At 35.9% G+C, this 20,534-nt stretch overlaps 1 protein-coding gene across 1 annotated transcript in view; it reads left to right on the top strand.

Moving 5' to 3' along the window:
* The window catches only part of ATP8A2 (ATPase phospholipid transporting 8A2), a gene marked incomplete at its 5' end in the record, with an annotated part of 398,725 nt that overhangs the window by 26,356 nt on the left and 351,835 nt on the right, over nucleotides 1–20,534 (top strand). The window contains 4 exons of the mRNA XM_058185167.1: nucleotides 5,771–5,870; nucleotides 7,636–7,734; nucleotides 10,339–10,384; nucleotides 12,324–12,364. Coding sequence (XP_058041150.1) covers nucleotides 5,771–5,870; nucleotides 7,636–7,734; nucleotides 10,339–10,384; nucleotides 12,324–12,364 — 286 coding nt within the window. The remainder of the gene's footprint in view (nucleotides 1–5,770; nucleotides 5,871–7,635; nucleotides 7,735–10,338; nucleotides 10,385–12,323; nucleotides 12,365–20,534) is intronic.

Below are 20,534 nucleotides of genomic sequence, written 5' to 3'. Positions count from 1 at the left end.
TGGATATTTTTAAAGCTTTTGATTCTGTACAATGGGAAACAATTAAAGTAATTGTGGAGGCTTTAGGCTTTGGTAATAAGTTTATACATGTTATTTCAAAATTGTACCAAAAGAGCAGTGCAAGAGTGAAGGTGAATGGAATATTAACTGAAGAGATAAAATTAGAAGCTGGTACGAGACAAGGATGTCCCTGTCCCCAACATTATTTTTATTGGCTATGGAAATATTGACAAAATGATAGAAAAGATGAAGAATTAGAAGGATATAAGGGTATAAGATAAATTTGTATGGATGATACTTTAATTATTTTGAAAATGTAGAGAAAGATCTGAAAAGATATATAAGCATTTGATAGAATTTGAGGAAATGACAGGATTGAAAGTAAATTGGTCAAAGTCAGAATTATTGATGGATAGTAATGGTAATGAGTCTGAGAATATGCAAGAGCAATTTGGGATAAGGATTAAAACACATTGAAATATTTGGGTATAGTGCTTTCACTTAAGGTTAAAGAATTGAAAAAACTTAATTATGATGTGGTGATTAACGAAATTGAGAAGAAGATAGATAAATATAAAATTTTAAAGTTGTCTTGGTTTGGTAGAATTGCAATGTGTAAGATGATGTTGCTGCCCAAGTTCAACTTTTTATTCGAGATGCTACCACTAAATTTGACAGAGAAAGATATTGAAGGATATCAGAAAAAACTGGATAAATTTTGCAATGGTGGCAAAAGACCTAGATTAGTGAAGAAAATGTGGTATCAAAATCAAAAGGAAGGTGGATTAGGAATCCCCAAATTATTTAATTATTACTGTGCGTATGGTATCCGGATAGTGGTAAAAATACTTAAAGGTGAAGATAACTATTGGAGAGACTTAGAGTTAAGGGATATAGAGAAATTTGGATCAAGGTGGTTTTTAGATAAAGCAAATTTAAAATGTGTAAGTAGAAGTTATTGGTTAAAGGGATTAAGTAAAATGTGGAACAAATTTGTTAAAATTTTAATTCCGGATATAATCTTTTTGGGGGAGACAATTGGAATTTGGCGATTAAAATAATATAAAAGCGTAATGAAGTGATTAAAGAGGAAAATATAGAAATTATTAGAGATTGGATAAAAGTTATGGAAATGAAAGGAGGAATAAAGAAATTATTGAAAAATTAGGGTTAAGTTGGTTTGAAAAATACAGATAGAAAATGGACAAAAAACTAAAGGAAAATTATTCGATAAATAGATGTGAAACTGAATTTGAATATTTAGTATCTCGGATTATGAAAGATGAAATTGGGCTAAAGGGACTCGTTAGTAGGGTTTATAAGATTATAAATTCTGATGAAAAATTACAAAGAGTGATGAGGACAAATTGGGAAAAAGATCTTAATATTGAAATACCAGAGTCAGATTGGAATGTGAATTGGAAGAGTAGAATTATGAGAACTTTATCTATAAGGATTAAAGAGCACAATTATAAAGTTGTTTGGAAATGGTATTTGACTCCAGTAAGATTGTCACAAATGGATAAAAAATTAGTAAAAATGTTGGAGATGTGAGATGGAATTGGGGACTTATGAACATATGTGGTATAATTGTGATAAGGTTAAAAGTTTTGGCAACAATTGGAGAAAATGATATTTGAAATGATGGGGAAAGTAATAACATTGAGAGTGGAAACTATATTATTGTTGGTAATTAAGGAAATAGAATTAACAAAATATGAAAAGAATTGATTAGAATTATGATTATAATAGGTAGAATTATAATAGCTAGATATTGGAAACTAGATGTGATTTTTAGAATAGAAGAGTGGAATTCTGAAATGTGGAAATTAGCTTTAAATGATAAAATGACATGTGATATTAAAATTAGAAGTGGTGTGTATAAAGAAGATATTTTCTGGAAGACTTGGAAACCATTTGTGGACTTTGCGCTTGGAACATTGGACGCTTCAGTACCTGTACCTCGAGAACGTGGATTTTGGCAATCATGAGGATATATCCGAAGACCCAAATCTTCCTTTTATGTATAGCACAAGGGTGTAATAATGTATTTTTTTTTGTTTGTTTGTTGTAAAAAAAGTAATAAAAAAAAAAAATTAAAAAAAAAAATGCTACCGGTTCACACTGGTTCAGGTGAACCAATAGCGGCAACGACGCATGGTTCAGTGAACTGGCAGCATGAGACTCTGCCCACCCGCTTGGACGTTAAAACCAGAAAGTAACTTGTTTTTGAAAATTGTACGTGACGCGCGAGTGGAATGAGCATGAGCACGCGGCATGCACACTTGCAAACCGGTAGGGAAGGTAAGTAGATTTCACCCCTGGTGTATACATCTTGAAAGCCAGAAGTTGGGTTTGCAAAATGGTAACTAGCAATTTCACTTGGACCTGGAAATCGGTTGTTAGCATTGACCGTTGAAAGAATGAAGTCATATGTCCCCATAATTGACAAACTGTAAGAGATTTCTTGAGTTTTTGACTTGGTATCACAATAGGAGCTTTTTGCCCTTACCTGACTTAATTATCAGTCTTGTCTGTCTATCATGTTTGTAATTTCATTGCAACTGTGTCAACAGGGTTCTTTCATAGAAGACAATGAGGTTTAAATGCAAATAGAACTACCCAGAGGTCTGTGATAAATATTTGGAGATGCCTCTGAATAAAACCTGGGAAGAAGCCTTTTGACCCTCCTGAATTAGAGATGTATGACTAAGAATTAATTTGACCCATGTTAACATCACGTATTTTCAGATGAATACCCAGCAGAAAAATCTTCATTTATGGTTTGTGTTTTTTCCCTACCTGCATAGCTTTTAGATTTATATATATATATAAGAACCTTTCTCCCTGTAATATTATAGTGTATTATATGTTCTAATTATTTTTGTTTACAACTTTTCTCTATTACATGATTTTAGATGCATCTGTTACAAAGACATAACATAACATAACAACAGAGTTGGAAGGGACCTTGGAGGCCTTCTAGTCCAACCCCCTGCCTAGGCAGGAACCCTACACCATCTCAGTCAGATGGTTATCCAACATTTTCTTAAAAATTTCCAGTGTTGGAGCATTCACAACTTCGACGTCCGTATGTTTCTTATTGGGGTTGATTTGGTGGATCATGTCATGTGTCTCCCATTAAAGTCCATGGCAGATTTTCCCCCATCTCTAGATTGAGTAATATTTTTAGCCTATTGTACTTTGGGCTTTTGCTGTTGGAGCTCTATCACCTTCTAGCAGAAATTCTGCTCATTTGCTGGCTGAGTTTAAGTCCAACAAAAAAAATAATCCCACTATAGTCTCAGCTTGACTTTGATAGTAGTGTAAGAATGATTTTAACTTTTTAAATTTATTTTAGAAGTTGCCCAACTCCAATTGATTCTGGAAGTCTCACGGTATGAACAAAATGTATTATGTTTCTGCTAATGTGCTTAGATGTTATTGTCTGCATTTGATCAATTAACTATTCTAGCTTATATATTCACACTCTTTTCTGAATTATAAAAACATAACTCTTTCCCTATATTGGAAGTGTATTTTCTGTTTTAGAGCACATGATGGACTGCGCTTATTTCTTAAAATCTGCCAGTACAAACTATTCTTCTATATGCTTCTCATTTAAAATGTAACTTGTCTGCACTTGTGCTTGAAAATGTTGGAAGATACGGTGTCCTAAATCTTCAGGGGGGAAAAGGAGTTTAGCCTGTACTTCTTCACAGTATAATGCAAAACACAGCCTTCATAGAGATTAGATTAGATAAATGTGCATTGCACATTTAAAATGATGAAAGAAAGAATGGAAAATAAAAAACAAAGATTCTGAGTTAGTTTTTTTTTTGCAAAGAGTTGTTAGTGCAAACAAGTTATCTCATTTTAGATTGGTTTTGTGAATCCTGGCAATGTCTTAATTTTGAGGTTTTAAAAATATTAATATAAAATGTGTGAATTGTTTCAGTGCCATACAGTAATCATGGATGTATTTTTTTCAGTGTCTTGCTGTAATTGTCTTGCTGTCTTGCTGTAAAAACTGGCATTCTTTGGTGACTCATAAAAGATTAGGGAAACATAATAGAGATAGTTTGGTGTAGAGATTGAGGGCTAGAAATCAGAAGTTCGTGAGTTTTAATTTTACTTTGGACACAAAGCCATCTGGGTAACTTTGGGCCAGTTACTCTCTCAGCCCAAGGAAGAAAGCAGTGGCAAAGCACTTCTAAAAAACTTGCCAAGAAAATTGCAGGGACTTATCCAGGTAGACTCCATAAATCAAAAACTGACTTGTGTGGGCCTGTGCTGCAAAATATAGATCAATATAGTATTTCTCCTGAACAATATAGGTGTGCCATATGTATTGACAATATATAAATGAGCTCTTATGTGCTATGTGCTATGTTTTTCATTCTACATTCTTTAAAAAAAATCTATACTAGTCTTTTGTGACTTTGCTCTTCTTTTTCTTATTCTTGTTTTGAGCATGTTATTGGAGTCAGTACAACCTTGAGACAGGATTCTGAGAATGAAAAACAGAATTAGGAATGACAATTTTTAAGAAGGCCAAAATATAAATTATAGTTAAGACAGTATTACAGTGGAGAAAGATGAAATATGCCAACTCTTGGACCAGGACCCAGTCTATAGTTACCTGGGATTTATTGCAGTAAAATTGTGCTTTCTATTAAAAACGCTTGCTGAAAATGTCATTGGAGGATTGTTCTTTTTCAAGTTGATTTCCCAAAGCAGTAACTAAAAGTTATGAATGCCGTGCAACCAGTTCTTTCTATCATCAGGTAACATGCAGAAGCACTCACAGTTGATTTTCTATTTTCAAAACCACCAGTCATGGACCAAAAAATATATATATCAGTGGATAGCAGTTCATGTCATATAGTGTTTGGGTCCTACAGGCAGTGGCAAAGAGGAGAATTTGATCTGAGCTGCTGTTTCATATGCAGAATGTGTAGGAGAAAGTTCTAATCTCATAAAGAACTGTCCGTTGTGCTGAACTTTGCTTGCTACATTTACAATGCATTTTTTAAATTGTTATGGTTTGCTATCACATAAAAGTCTGCTGGCTCTAATCATCCATCCATAATGGAAGCAAAGCAGAATTCTGATATATTTGCCTTGAGAATGGGAACTGCTATATATATACAGTATATATTTATTTCTGAAACATTCATTGTTAATTAAAGTACAAATACTAACAAAACCAAATCTGAGACAACAGATTTAGAAAAGCTAAATTAGAAAATCTCTGTTTGAATAAACCAAGGATGAAGACCCCTATTTCACTATTAATGTAGTAGAACACTGAGATTTTCTGATAGTAAATATCTATAGGATTTGAAAGTGATAGTAATGAAACCTCTTCTCTGTGTGCCACAGAATTGTTGAGGCTGTTTAGTAAGGACATTACTTGGTTTCTTTGGGTTAGCTGTGATGATTTTCAGTTTAGATCTAATGTGTTCTGTTTTCTTCCTGGGCTTAGTTAGTTGATTTAGTCTATCTAGAGTGATATAATTTGTCAATCCCTGCTCTTGGACTTGGCAAGCCCTGAAAAGACAGTTACAGAAAAACTGAGGAGGCAATGTGTAAAAGCCGAAGATATAAATGCTAGAAAGAGCAACCATTAAATAAAAGTGATTGTATTAATTTGAAGCAATCATCTAATTACCTCGATATGATTCAATTCACAGATAAATCACTTAGCTCAATGGTCTCATTTCCTCCCACCTTTTAAAGCAATGTCTTATTCTGCTTCTCAAAACAGCACAGCTAAATACAGCGTGGTGACATTTCTACCTCGATTCCTGTATGAACAGATTAGAAAAGCTGCAAATGCTTTCTTCCTCTTCATTGCCTTACTGCAGGTATGTCTATATTGAAGTAAAACAACTGTATGCATAGCTTAATTTAATACAGTGGCAGGTGAACAGTCTATGACTACCAAGTCTTGTAGCAGTAATGAAGTTTCACAATGCGTATGCATATACTTTAACCATGCAGGATGAACTCAGTATAGTCCAATAAATGTATGTAGATCATTTGTCCATTTTATGCTGGATCATAATGGTATTGGTAAATTGAATGTTAGCCTAGAAAATATAACGATAATGCTTTTTTGCCTATTGTTATACACAACGGGACGGCACGAGGGCTCAGCAGTTAAGACACAATGGCTTGACAACTGAAAAGCCCGGGTTTGAGACCTGAGTGCCATGCAATGGGATGAGCTCCCGTTCTTCACCCCAGCTCCTGCCAACCTAGCAGTTTGAAAGTATGCAAATGTGAGTAGATAAATAGGTAGTCCTTTGGCGGGAAGGTTGCTGCATTCTGTATTTTCATGCTGGCCACATGATGACAGAAGCATCTTTCAGACAACACAGTCTGCCTCAGCTGAGAATCAAGGTGAGCACTATCCCCTTCAGTCAGTTATACCTGGACAGGGGAAACCTTAAACTTTTTATGCTTGACAGTATCAAAGCAGGAAATAGCAATCTTAACTAAAACCAATCTTCACGAAAACCAGAAATATTGGAAATAGCAATCTTATTCAAAAGCAGACTTGGAATTTGGATTTTCCAATATAGGGAAATCTGAAGCTCAGAATTATATGGGGTCAGAGAAGATAAAAAGGCAGCAGTCATTTAATAGTAAACCCAGCCAATCAGGAATCACTTATTAATTAACAAAATAACAGGAATCAATCTTGTACATTCTGATACTTTTTTGGTGCGTGTATTTCCTGATTTTGGGACCTTGTTTGTTACTGAGTAGAATTTTTATCACTTCTGATTGCTAACTGGGCTGGGATGATGTGTGCTGCAGTTTAACAACATCAAGAAATCTAACTGTAGAAAAAATTTGGTCTGAGTAGAGCTTTGAACCTTGATCACGCATAATCCAACGTAGTTGCTTTAGTTAGGCCCCAGTATTATAGACTCACATGGGCATGCATGGGGGTCATGGTCACACATGCAGAGGCGAGGAGGAGCACGGGGGGGGGTGCGGTGCACCCTCACATAGCCTGTTTTTGGGCCCAGGAGGCCACAGGGTGGCCTACTAGGCCCAAAATGGGGGGCATGGGGGACACATGCACGTGCATGTGGGGCTGGGGGAGCATGGGGGGGTCATGCGCGCATGCGCGGGAGGCATGGGGGACATACGTGCATGGGCAGGAGGCGTGCATTGAATTATGGGTGCCAGCATGCGCGTGCGCTGTTGCGCACACGCACATGCACTTTTGGCATACGAAGATAAAAAGGTTAGCCATCACTGTTATAGGCTAATGTCACTTCTTAGCATGGACAGGGTCACTTAGAGAAGCTGCAGGTAGAGGATGTTTATATCCTAAATATTTTATAAATTTCTGCCCAAATGATTCTGTCAAGTCATATTTTTCTGACTTTGGATCCCTGGCAAGGTAAATCAGCACAGAAGGGGGACTGAAATGCTGAAGCAACATAAAAAAAAGAAGAAGACAAGAATACATTTCTCAGTCATCTGCCCACTCTAAATTCTCCCATCTGAAATTAAGAGATGACACTACTTTTATTTTGTAATATATATTTTTACTTCAGCATTGCCACCCTCTTTCTTTGAATACTTTCCTAAATACATACATTTCTTTTTCAGCAAATTCCAGAGGTCTCTCCAACTGGAAGATATACTACCTTGGTGCCATTACTATTTATTCTAACGGTTGCTGGCATCAAAGAAATCATAGAAGATTATGTGAGTATAAATTTAGATTTTGGAAGAAATGTCTGTCCCTTTGCAATATAGCAAGAAACATTCAGGTGTATAAAACTACTTAATTTCCATGATTACTCAAGTCACTTTAATAGTAGCTCCACTTTGAGACAATGCGATAGTGAAGATTAAAATTAAAAATAATATTTTTAATTTAAAAAATAATAACAATATAGTAAGATAAACTAGGAGTGTACTACCTTGAAGATAGTACACTATCTTCAAGGTAGTACATAGTAATTATGAAGAAAATAATTACAGGTAGTCCTCAACTTAGGACTGGTCGCTTAGGGACTGTTCAAAATTATGACGAACCTCCCTGGGGATAATATTGCAACATATGGAAAGGTTTACATGCTATAAAGAAAAGTTTCCTAGAATTTTATGTATGAAATTCTGCTATGCTATGCAGAAATGGAACAAAAGGTCAGTTCTTCATTGTTTGTACTAATTGCTTTAATGCTAGGTTAGCCAAAAAGCTGTGAAGATATTACTGAAGATATTCAGTATATTGGACATTCAGTATATCAGAATATCAAATATTACTGAAATAGAATTCCCATCAACCAGGGTTGATTATATTGGCTTGGGTTGATGGGAATTGGGATTGTATCTAAACCATCTGGAAGGTTATAGATTACCATTTCCTGCCCTATTGTGTGACCCAGAAAATGATTCAACAGAGAAGATGATCCAAGCATTTTTCATGGAAAAACCCCTCAGGGCGATCCTCAACATTATCTGGTAGCTAGAACAACAAATAGTAGTTTATATGAAAAACTTCATTATAAGAGATACTACAGAAATGATACCAGTCAGAGCAGACAGTATGGGAAGGGAAAGTGAAGGAAGGAAAGGGAAGGGAAGGGAAGAGGGAGCAAAGAGAAGTAAGCAAAAATCTCCTCAGTATTATTGAAGATTGCTTCTTCATAATACATGTGTTTGCTAATCATTGCATACATGAATTAAAAAGTGTTCCATCTTGAACTGTAAGTAATCCTCGAATTATGACTGCAGTTGAGGGCAACATTTCTGTTGCCAAGTGAGATAGTTATTTTGTGAGTTTTGTCCTACTTTATGATCTTTCTTGGCACAGTTATTAAGTGAATCACCACAGTTGTTAAGTTAATACTGGCTTCCCCATTGATTTTGCTTGTCAGAAGGTCACAAAAGGTGATCACATGATCTCGGAACAGTGTAACTGTCATAAATATGAATCAGTTACCAAGCACCTGAATATGGATCATGTGACCATGGGGCTGCTGCAACGGTTATAAGTGTGAAAAATAGTCATAAATCGCTTTCTTCAGTGCTGTTGTAACTTTGAATGGTCACTAAATGAACTGTTGTAAGTCAAGGACTACCAGTAGAAGGATTCATACTAATGCATACGAGAGAAAAGCTTATTTATTTGTTTATATCTACCTTTATTATTTTTATAAATAACTGCACGAGTCAAAAAGAGGACTGTGAAAATATCTACAGACCCCTCATATCCTGGACATCACTTGTTTCAACTTCTACTTCAAAAAGACGCTTTAGGGCACTACATACCAAAACAACTAGACACAAGGACAGTTTTTCCCCGAATGCCATCAATCTGCTTAACAACTAATTCCCACAACACTGTCAAATAATTTACTAAGACTGTATTACTATTAGTCTTCTCTTCCTTACTAGTATCTATCTCTTCCCACTTATTACTATAACCATGTTGCTTGTATCTTTCAATTTATATTGTTTTTATTTGTTTCCTAGTACGATTTGATAGTTTATTAGTAACCTTGACTATCACTAAGAGTTGTATCTTTTTATTCTTGATCAATGTATTTTATTCCCCTTATATACACTGCAAGCATATACACCTAAGACAAATTCCTTGGTGTGTCCAATCACACTTGGCTGATAAAGAATTCTATTCTGTCCTGTCCTGTCCTGTCCTGTCCTGTCCTGTCCTGTCCTGTCCTGTCCTATCCTATCCTATCCTATCCTATCCTATCCTATCCTATCCTATCCTATCCTATCCTATCCTATCCTATCCTATCCTATAACAGTTAACACACACAATACTCCTTCTTCTTATTTTCCTCACAACAACAACCTTATGAGGTGTTTAGGCTGAATGAGATTGACTGATCGTAGCTGGCTTTCATTTTTTATGAATTTTATTTTTTATCAATTTTTAAACGGGGTTTTTAGTATGGGAATTTTTTAATTTTAGGCTAATTTAAATAAGTTTTTTAAATGGTATTTTAATCTGTATATTGTATTGTTTTATCTTGCCTGTACACCACCCTGAGTCCTTCGGGAGAAGGGCGGTATAAAAATCAAATAAATAAATAAATAAATAAATAAATAAATAAATAAATAAATAAATAAATACCCTAAAATGGTATGAAAAGCTGGGGTGTCTCCTGGCTTTTAGCCTGGTGTCTTAAGTACTAACCAAACTGGCTTCCTTTTGCTATTAACACATACTGGAAACACTAATGAAGCTTTTATGTTTTGTCTTAATCTTTCTGTCTGTCATTCAGTTTACCTTGGACTATACCTAAATGTATGTTTGCTTGTTTTATTTCTCAACAGAAAAGACACAAAGCTGACAGTACAGTGAACAAAAAGAAAACAATAGGTAAGGCCTTTTCAGTTTCTCTCATACAAATTATACGGTAGGAAGAGTTATAGCCTCCTTAGAGGAATAATTATATTTGGTTTTATTAATGTTTTGTTTACAGCTAACTGCGAATAATGTGATGCCCAAGTTTAATAATCGGGAGAAAGCTCCCAATTCTATAGTTTGCACTGAGAGTTGTATCTCTTGCCTTCTTACTGTGAACATTAAAGGCTGCTAATTTTCATTAAGTGACTTTTATTATAAATTACATAAGTATTTGTCATATCATGCTTTGATTTGTTTTAATAATGTTTTACCTTTGCCCTGTAGTTATGTTCTTCTGAATTGTTTGCTGTACCTTTTAGAGTAATAGCTACAGTAATTCAGTTCTAAATAGATGAATGTGAGAAACAATTTATCGCTAGTCAGCGATTAATATCACTAGTTTTGTAATTTAATATTGTACTCTTCTGTCTAATCCATGTGGGTAGAAATAACATCAATTGGGCTGAAGCATTTAATGACAACAGGGCACTATGCTTATCTGGAAATTATCGCTGAATTTAATGACAGACTGGCTTTATTAAGTTTCAAAGAAAGATAAAATACAAAGTAATGAAAACAGAAAAGATTAAAAAAGGAGGGGGAGGAGATTAAAAGAGGAAAAAGTTAAAAAGTAACAAAAATAAAAGAGGGAATACAAAGAAAAATTGACTTCTGACTTTTTTCAGTACACATACAAATAATCTTAAATTAAAACAAAACGTATAAACAATATACAAACTTAATAAAAAAAAACCTAAAACTATATAGCAATATAATCACCTATCCTAAGATTAAACATAATCCTTAACAATACACGTATTTGTACAATCATAACAAATCTAATGATCAAACTGTAAACCCAAAACTTCATTTTTATCTTTCTCATGCAAGAAGTCCAAAAGTGGTCCCCATATAGTAAAAAAGCAGAGAAAACGTCTTTCTTTTACCAAAGTAGTCAATTTTGCCATCGGTGCTAGTTCTATTAATTTCACTAACCACTCTTCATTTGTGGGACTCTGCGTACTGAATTTAATGACATAGAATGCCACTTTCTAAGTAATTTCAGTATATTCAGATCAATTCTCTTAAATGGTTTTTAATATGGCAATCCATGTCTAAGAGAGCAGTAATAATTACAATATTGTTGCAGGCTGCAATTTTTTATTTAAGATACACAACGTTAACAATGAAAGTTTGAGAATACAAAAATTGCTCCACTCACAAACTAGACTCTCAATTTGTAGGGAGAAACTGAGGAGCATTTTTTAAAGTTCAAATTAACTTCAGAAAAGGGCACAATACATTAGCTACTTCACCAATAATGGAATAACAAAGACTGTTTTCTGACTCAGAGGCGGCTCTTGATTCTGCCAGTCAGAAATCAATATGCAGCAATGCCATTTTCTTGCCTTAATGCATGTTTTGTGGAAAGAAAGAATACAAGAGGAAAACAGTTATGGTAAAGCACAAGAGGAAAATCCTTCATAAAATTTTGCAAAGGAGCTTTGATTGCCAATGAAAGATTTATCCAGAAGTACTCTTAAGAATGCTGCCTTGTCCTTCCCTGCCAGTTCAATGAAGAAAAGACAGCCCTGGAAATTGGTCTGTTGGTAGCATATGGTGAAGTTCCTGAGTTCACATTGGGTAAGCTGGAGTTCTGATTATAAGCAACTCACATAAACTTATCTAAACTATCTCAAACATCAGGAAGGCATCACTGAATTGTCCATAAAGTAGAAAATACTAAGATAGATGGACAAAAATAGTTTTCAGGTCCACTGAGCATTTTGAAGAGAATCAAGTTAGGGCTCAGTTAACCTTCTCCCTCTAACCCGGTCCTTCTGAGTTCTTGTCATATGTTAACTTTTGGTTTTAAAGGGGAAAAAATTACATTTTTCTTTCCCTTCCCCAGTTTTAAGAAATGGAACATGGGAGGATATCATGTGGAAGGAGGTAAGAACTATTTTTAAGATGTTCTGGGAATTTGCAAATCTTTAATGGGATGATAAGTGATGTTGATCTTCTTGGATATTTAGAGCTGGGCACTGTGAATCATATTTGAATATTTTTCCCATTGTGTATTCATTACCATTGTCAGTCTTAAGAAAAGCTTATTTGTATAAATGTATATCCCTTTGAATAATGTAGATGTACAAAACATAGCTCCTTGTGTGTGGCAGTATAGAGAAGATGATGTCAAACTTCTAAATGGCTTCTATTATTTCTTTCTGACTATCTCAGAATCTCATGTACAATTAGTGATTTTATTCTCTGAGCAGGGAAGATAATACTATCCATAAACAAAAGGAGATTTTAGAAACTCATACAATTTTAGAACAACACCATGTCCCTTTGCCCAAAATCTGTATTCACTTAGCTGGAATTAAATTAATAGAACTGGGATAAAGGAAGGGAAGGGAAGGGAAAGGAGGGGAGGGGAGGGAAGGGAAGGGAAGGGAAGGGAAAGAAAGGAAAGGAAGGGAAAGAGGAAGAGAAAGGGAAAGGAAAGGAAAGGAAAGGAAGGAAAGGAAGGGAAAGGGAAAGGAAAAAGGAAAGGGAAAGGAGATGGGAGAGGAGAGGAGAAGAAAGGAAAGGAGAGAGGAGAGGAGAGGAGAGGAGAGGAGAGGAGAGGAGAGGAGAGGAGAAGAAAGGAAAGGGAAAGGGAAAGGGACTCTAAAACAGGTCACATAGGGCTGGGTTACATATACTGGACATAAAATGTTGGCACAGGGAGGGAGAAAACAAAATGAGGAATGGAATTACAGATCCTGGAATAGGCCATGATTGTCTGGCTATAATTGTGCATATGAGTGCATCATAGTACATTTTGATGCAGATCAGATTTATAGGCTTTAAATCTTCATTCTGGTAAGCAATTAATAATGCATGTCTTAAATCTTTTGAGGAAGAGAGCCAGTAAACCAATTCATGAAATTAACTGTATAAGGTAACACCAAGAAAGTATGTCTCCTGAAAGGGAGGGAAGGGTGATATGAGACGATCTTTCCTTTCAGCCCTTGGACCATTCTAATTTTTGAATCCGGAAAGGAAGGGAATTTAAAACAGGCCACTTAGAAAAGGCAATTTTTTTTTCAGTTGGGAAAATCCTGCCATCGTGGCTGCCATTGTAGAAAGAGATTGGTAAAGACCACTATAAATAAAATTCAACAAGAAGCAATGCTTGATGTACCTTAGATAACTAAGGAAAAAATATCAACACTTCAGAGAAAATTGAATTTTGAAGGTGTAAAATTATCTTCTATAGTATTATAATAAAAATAAATAAATGCAATGAGATTATTGTTTCCAAATGAAATCCATATATGGCTATGCTGTTCAAATTAGTATAATGTATAAACCTAGGTTTATGCTAATTAAACCTATTCAGGATTGCAGCTTGATGGACTGAGGTTTGTTGTAACTGGGAAGTGTGGAACACAGTTATGCCCTTCTGACCATGCAACCATGGAGGTGCAAGGAGTCAGATCGCCAAGAAAGGGTAGATAGAGGTAACCCAGAATTCAGGAGATGCTGCCAGAAAAACTAATGCTCAAAATATTTAGCAAAAGATGCCAAGAACAATAAAAAGTGCTTCTTCATATATCTTCTAATAAAAGGAGAGGGGGAGAAACAATATACCATATAAACCAGGGGTTCCCCAACCCCTGATCCACAGACTGGTAGTGGTCTGCAGCCTGCCAGGAATCAGGTCATATAAGGGAGTGAACCCCCATTCATGCATGCATGGTATCCAGGCACCATGCAAAACTAGGTGGCCCCTGGTCTGAGGGGGCACTTCATAGAACTTGTCCCTGGTATAAACAATTATGGAAGAAACAATACTCAAGGAGTCCTCATGGAGAGTGCCACACCACCACCAGGACTGGCAGGCCACTATATAATAAATAGCCAACAAATCCCATTTGCCATTGCACTGATGACGTTACCTAGCTTGGTAATGAAACATCTGTGAGAAAACAACCAAGCTTAGATGGCTCAAGAACCCAACGGGACACCCCTGAGCGGCATACATTTTTCTACTGATACAAGAAAAAAATGGTGACTATTAACAATGAAAAGGTAGAACTACTCAACTCTTAACCTGGCAATTTTCTCTATGAAGAGGGTAAGTGTTCGTCAGTCTCACCCTGACAGGAAACACTACTGGATGAGCTAATTCTAATTTATTGTAAAGCTACATTAACAGAATCTTGCTAGGCTAAGAGTACAAATCCTCCACTTTTAGGGGGATTTGGGAGGATTTAGGGAGGATCCTTCCTGAGTTTTTTTTTTAATCTGCTTATTATGCAGCTGTGGGCTCCCCATCCCAAATATCTGATTGGCTCTCAAGGCAGCATCTCTTCCCCAGCAAGTTTCATTCAAGTTCAGTTCTTTATTTCTTATACCTACTGGATAGAATATCACCAAATTAAGGCTAGAACTTTCTAAGCTACTAGATATATGAAGAGATTCTAGGGTATGGTGACTTTGAACTTCTTCCTCCCTCCAACTCGGGACTGTGCAGTCTCTTAAGCTGGGCCTCTCTCTTGGAAAACTCCATGTTGCCAAAGCCCTTCCCTATTGCTTCTGCAGCTGTCTATTACATCACCTGGGGTGACAAGTACATAAGCCATCATTCTTCTTTAAGGGGTTCTACTTGATTCACATTAATGGGAGTCTACGCTTGCACACTGTACCTCTGTTGGTTCATTCTTGAGTTAAACGTTTGGCAGGAACCATTGCCTGTGTCTTTTCCAATGTTTTGCTTTCCTGGCAGTTCCTCACAATAGTTTCCTTGAATTTATTATTTATTGGATTTCTTACCTGCTCTAGTCTTGAAACACTTGGCAGTTTGGAGTAATGAAGATATAAAAATAAAATGTCCATGGTGAAAATAAAAACTCATTAAATCATAAATCCATAATTACAACCCCCTTGGGTGACATGCACCACTTTAGGATCTCCAGATCTACTCCTGTTTTAATAGTTTCTGGAAGACCATACCAAGGACAGATACCTCACTTTAAGCAGGAAGCTGTTCAAATGTGTAGGAACTATACTATCTAATTACAACTTAATGGTAGTGTTAAAGGTCATTAAAAAGCAAAACCTTCTATGGAATGTACTTAGGGGAAATGAGGAACTGTCTATGTTTTTTCCGGGACAAATAAACCAGACAGATTGATTTTAGTTGAAGAAGATTTTGGTGATATTTTGGCATCAAGTCATAAAAGGCTTTATAGATAATGACAAGGTCCTTATACACAAAAGTGGGGACAGGCATTGGTGTGATATTTTTATGGTCGCCCATGCAGCCAATAAAGGAGCTGCTGCACTCTGAACTAATTGAAACTTCCTGGTAATTTTCAAGAGTTTCCATTTGGACAATGACCCTAGTTCCATTCAAGAACTGAATAATGTTTGATACTTAACAGACTTGATGATCCTCAAAGATAAGAACCTAGCTTATTGCAGACAAAATGTAAGGTATAAATGCACAGAATATCTGCTTGGTATAGATTGCATAAATAAACCTCTATCTATCAGCCCCAGGATTTGAATCTTTTCTCTTGCTTTTTCTGATCAGTGGACTCCTGGCTATTGTTTTTTTCCAGGCTTGAGAATGGAGTGCACCTGCTCTATATTTACACAGCAGTTCCGTGTGATTGAACAGTACTGTTTCCTGCCTCACTACTTTAATTCTTTCCTACTTTCTGTCATTCTTTCCTACTTTCTGTGGAAATGCAATTTGCTGGCCTCACTAATGGCTTATGAGGATTTATGACATAAGCCCTCTACACCACATACATCGAAACATATAGATAACCTTTATCAGGCTCAAGAGAAGACTGCTTTCTTTATAAATGCTTCCAAATTAAAGTATATTAAAGCAGAACTTGGCTTAGTAGATGAAATATATCAACACATATTGATGGCTTATAATCTAGTGTTGGCTGCCTCTGCTTTATATATTATATATGATTAAGTTCCTAAGCTTTTTCTCAGAATTTAGAGCTAGGACCGAACATTTGTTATTTAGAGGGCAATCTTTCAGTTTACAAATTGACAGAGCACCAACAGTTTACAATGCATCTTTCCATATTGCATTGAATACTTCACAGTGTATATACCGCAGTAGAGAGGATTTCATATCAAACTTCTTCAGTTGTTTTGGAAGAATAAGACTACTATGCCTATTCATTGACAGATCATTATTTTATAAAGAAAAAGACCAGTTCAGCATGGTGAAGGCAGCTACAGCCTTTATTCATAGTCAAAGGATTACCCTTTCATTCTTACGGAAGAAAGTTTTATTGGCAGTTGTTGGACATCACTAATGTCTATTACTCATATTTCAGTTGCACAAGAAAATTGTTGGTTTCCTTTAGTCCTTTAATTGGTTCCTCAAGGGAACCATGTTTCCAGCTTTGAGGCATTCTGATTTAGCTACAGTACTCCATGATTTTGGCAGACTGTATAGCTCCAGTGGTCATGCAGTTGTATCTTCAAGGGATCATTATGGTCCTTTATTCAAACATAGTACCTTGTTGCACCTTGAACTCTGAATTCACTTGGTTATTTCTTTTTGCTTTCTGACATAAGATCAGAAAAGTCAGAAAAACTGGGCTAGTGATCCAATTTATTCAAGTAATTTCTGACAGAAAAGCGTAGTCTTCCTTGTTTGAACTGGGACACATTAACTACTGATGGTGAATGTGGCAAACGTCACATCATATACATCTTCAAATTGCCCATATCAGCAATTAACACGATGATTCTTATACTCATGTGGGCATGTGTTGACTTCACTTGTGATATCTTCATTACATTCACTGACGAGTATCTTTTCTGTAGTCCTTTCCAAAATGCTTTACCACTCTCCAAGGGTGATAAATATTTTTGTGGGTGTGCCTTTTGCTATGCTGGAACTGAGTTCTTAGGTTACATAGATAGTTCTTTAAAAGATATTGAGATTATTTCCAGTATAGCTGTAATTGGGAATTCTGACTGGAGAAAACCCACAGATAAATGTTCTAGAACTTCTCACATTTCTAAAAGTGCTCCAAGTTTTCAAGACATTCCTTAAGCCTTCAATGGATATTACTAGCTACGGCATATCAGCAGAAGGGAAGACCAGAGTCATACCTCTTCTTTTTCATAATGCAGAGTTTTGGGGACTGATTCTGTCTGTTCCAAGAGCAGGAAAATGTTTTGATCTGTCAGTTGATGTCTCCACCCAATGTTGAATGTACACTGTTTTTCATTAAAACTTATTTTAGCCATGAATCTTTGCAAGGTATCTTTCAGTTATCATGGAAGGGATTATTGCTTAGTTTATTCCCACGCTGTTTACATTAAACTCACATCCTCACTATTCCATAGTGGTTAAACAAAGTATTGTTTATCCCTCCTTTCTATCTAACAAGGAAAGTTTACCCATATTTGCAACTTAACCTTCTCCTTTTGACACTTGGAGGGTATGACTTCCAAATACCAGAAGACATAAAAGGCATTTTAGATACATCCCAAAAGTATTCTGTGTTCAAATGCTATGCATCAAAATGTAAACATTTTAAAGTTTGCTGAACATTGGAAATTTGATCTTCTCTTACTGATGGGTCATCTTTTTTTTAACTGAGTTAAAATCTGTTTGCATTACACTCCTGTGGACTTGTTATGGATTTGTCAGTTATCTCCACGTCTCAAGATCTTATCCAGGTTTCTCTTTCTCTCTTTCTCTCTGCACATGAAGATTAAATGTTTTCTCAAAGGCATGCATAACTTGCATACCCTGAAAATGATACCAGTCTCTGCCTGGAGTTTTTCCTTTGTTTTGTCTATGTTAATGAGTAGACCTCTTCAGTCACTGGAAACTTGAGCTTTTATGTAATACCATGGGAAACTGCCTCTTTAATTCTACTCAAAGTTTTAGCAATCTATATGCTTTATTTATTTTTATTGCATTTCAATTAATAACAAAAAAGAAAAATGAGTGAAACACAAAAATAACAGTGATAGTAATGTGTGTGTATGTATGTGTGCATACACACGCAAATACATATATGATGATGATAACATAACTTCATATCCAGGCCATTTATTGTTTTTTCTAAAAAAAACCTAGTCTTCATATTCTAATTTCATTTAGAAAAAATTACATTATGTTGAAGCTTAGAAATAACACCCATCTCTTGTCACTGGTCCATCTCCAGGTATCAATCTTCTAATTCTCCCATCAATGTTTATCCCAGAAATCATAACAAAGATGAACTTGATTACTTACCAGGTTGTGTTTTTTTTTAAAGTCTCCTGTGAATGTGACCCATCCTTTATCATTGTCCATTGTCTTTTGTCTCCTATTATTGGGTTGGCCTTCAGAAAAAGGAGCAGCAGCCAGAAACCCTTCTAAGACATGGTTTGGCAATGGGGCTTCCACATAATGTTCATCTCTAGAAGTTTCTGGTAGAGTGTAGAGAGACTGGGAAAGGATATAATTTAAATCTCTCTGATGGAGGTCCTTGAAATTCTGTTCAGTAAAAGATAATGACAGTTTGCATAGCTAGTCAAGCTAAGCTTCTAATATGGCTTAATCATAAAATGGGGTATCCATATCCAAAGCACAAAAACACACCAAATCTTACAAACATCCTGAAAACACAATAGTAACTGGAGAAAGATGTGGTCTTTACAAATAGGAAAGGTTTTAATGAGAAATCCCTTTTAGGACCTATGAAACTAAAACTGTAGCTATGAGAATGAAGGTATTGGAAAACTTGAAAACTCGAGCTAGATATTACTTGCTTGAATAAGCCCTTGCGTTTTTAAACTTGGTTAGCAGTTGTGATAAAGGTGGTAGCTTGAAGGACATCATTTGGACATTGTGTTTGGGTCTTGTTATACAAGCTTCCTCCCACCCTTTTATTGAGTGCTCAGTTTTGTAGTATTTGGAAAACTGACTGTTGTCCACTTAGTCAAGCAAAGTGCTCCATCTATGATATAATGAATATTCATACTGAATATACAGTCAGCAAGTGAGAAAATTACCTGCTGACCAAATTGTTTTCAAAACAAACGTGACTGAGCAAGGCTTTGGTTTTTGCCAGTTTATCCTGTTCCTTAGGCTGCAAACATACAGATAAAGGATAATTTGCAAGTTTCTAAGCTTTAATGGTTGTCATAAATCACTCCATTATAGAAGCAGAGTACAAGATAACACTTAAACCGAGAAACTATAAATTAGATAGAAGTCTGTATTCAACAAAAGATTCTGTTCTTGTCTGTGGCTTATAATAGCAGCTCTCTTCAAAGGTTTTGATGTGCTTCAAGATTCTGTAATAATAATATTTTAACTGCATAAAAGTACATTCTAAAAAGAATGGTAGTCCCTGTTTCTTGACCTCATGTACCTTGAAGGGCTGATATCATTCTTAAAAACCTATGAAAGCTCTTCTTTACTTCAACTTATATTTAACCCAATCAAGGCAAAGTTGTTAACCCTCACACTATTTTCTGAGCTTATTTTTTTCTGTAATGGCTAAATCGCCCCTGCTCTGAACAAAACCCTCATTCTACCACAATAGGCAAGAAACAGGGAAATGAGGAGTGTGTAGTGAGGAACAGAGGTCAAAAAAGTAGAGATGTTCATGAATTTGTCTCGCTTTTCAAAGAATCATGCAGTTCTCTGCTATTCAGTCCTCTTTACCTGTGGGTATATTTTAGGGCACTCTCCTAGGTGAGCACCTGACTCCCTGGTATCTAAGTTAGCAATTACCTGCACTGACTCTGCATCATTTTTGTTCCAAGTGACACAGGCTGAAATTTCACCAGAGCAACTTCCGAATTAAAACTCTATAATGCAGTTATGCCATTTCATCAGATGAATAACATGGGGAAGTTTTGGGTGCAAAAGTGATTTTTGTCTCAATGGGGGTGGTGGTGTCAATTGGCAGATGCATTAAGTATTGTGCCATATGAAAAAAACCCCAATAGGATTTTTCACACACAAGTTCTGCGCAGGCTCAGACCTTCATCAGTTTGAATTCACCCTCTGAATTCTACTCAGGGAACCTCAGTTTTCAGGTAAGCAACCTGTTCTTTTCTTCCTTCGTTGGTAATTAGCTAA

Source organism: Ahaetulla prasina, chromosome 5 (assembly GCF_028640845.1).
Source record: "Ahaetulla prasina isolate Xishuangbanna chromosome 5, ASM2864084v1, whole genome shotgun sequence".
NCBI classification, from domain to species: Eukaryota; Metazoa; Chordata; class Lepidosauria; order Squamata; family Colubridae; genus Ahaetulla; species Ahaetulla prasina.
The sequence above is the reverse complement of the archived record's forward strand: the minus strand, read 5'-3'. Positions and strand labels throughout refer to the sequence as shown.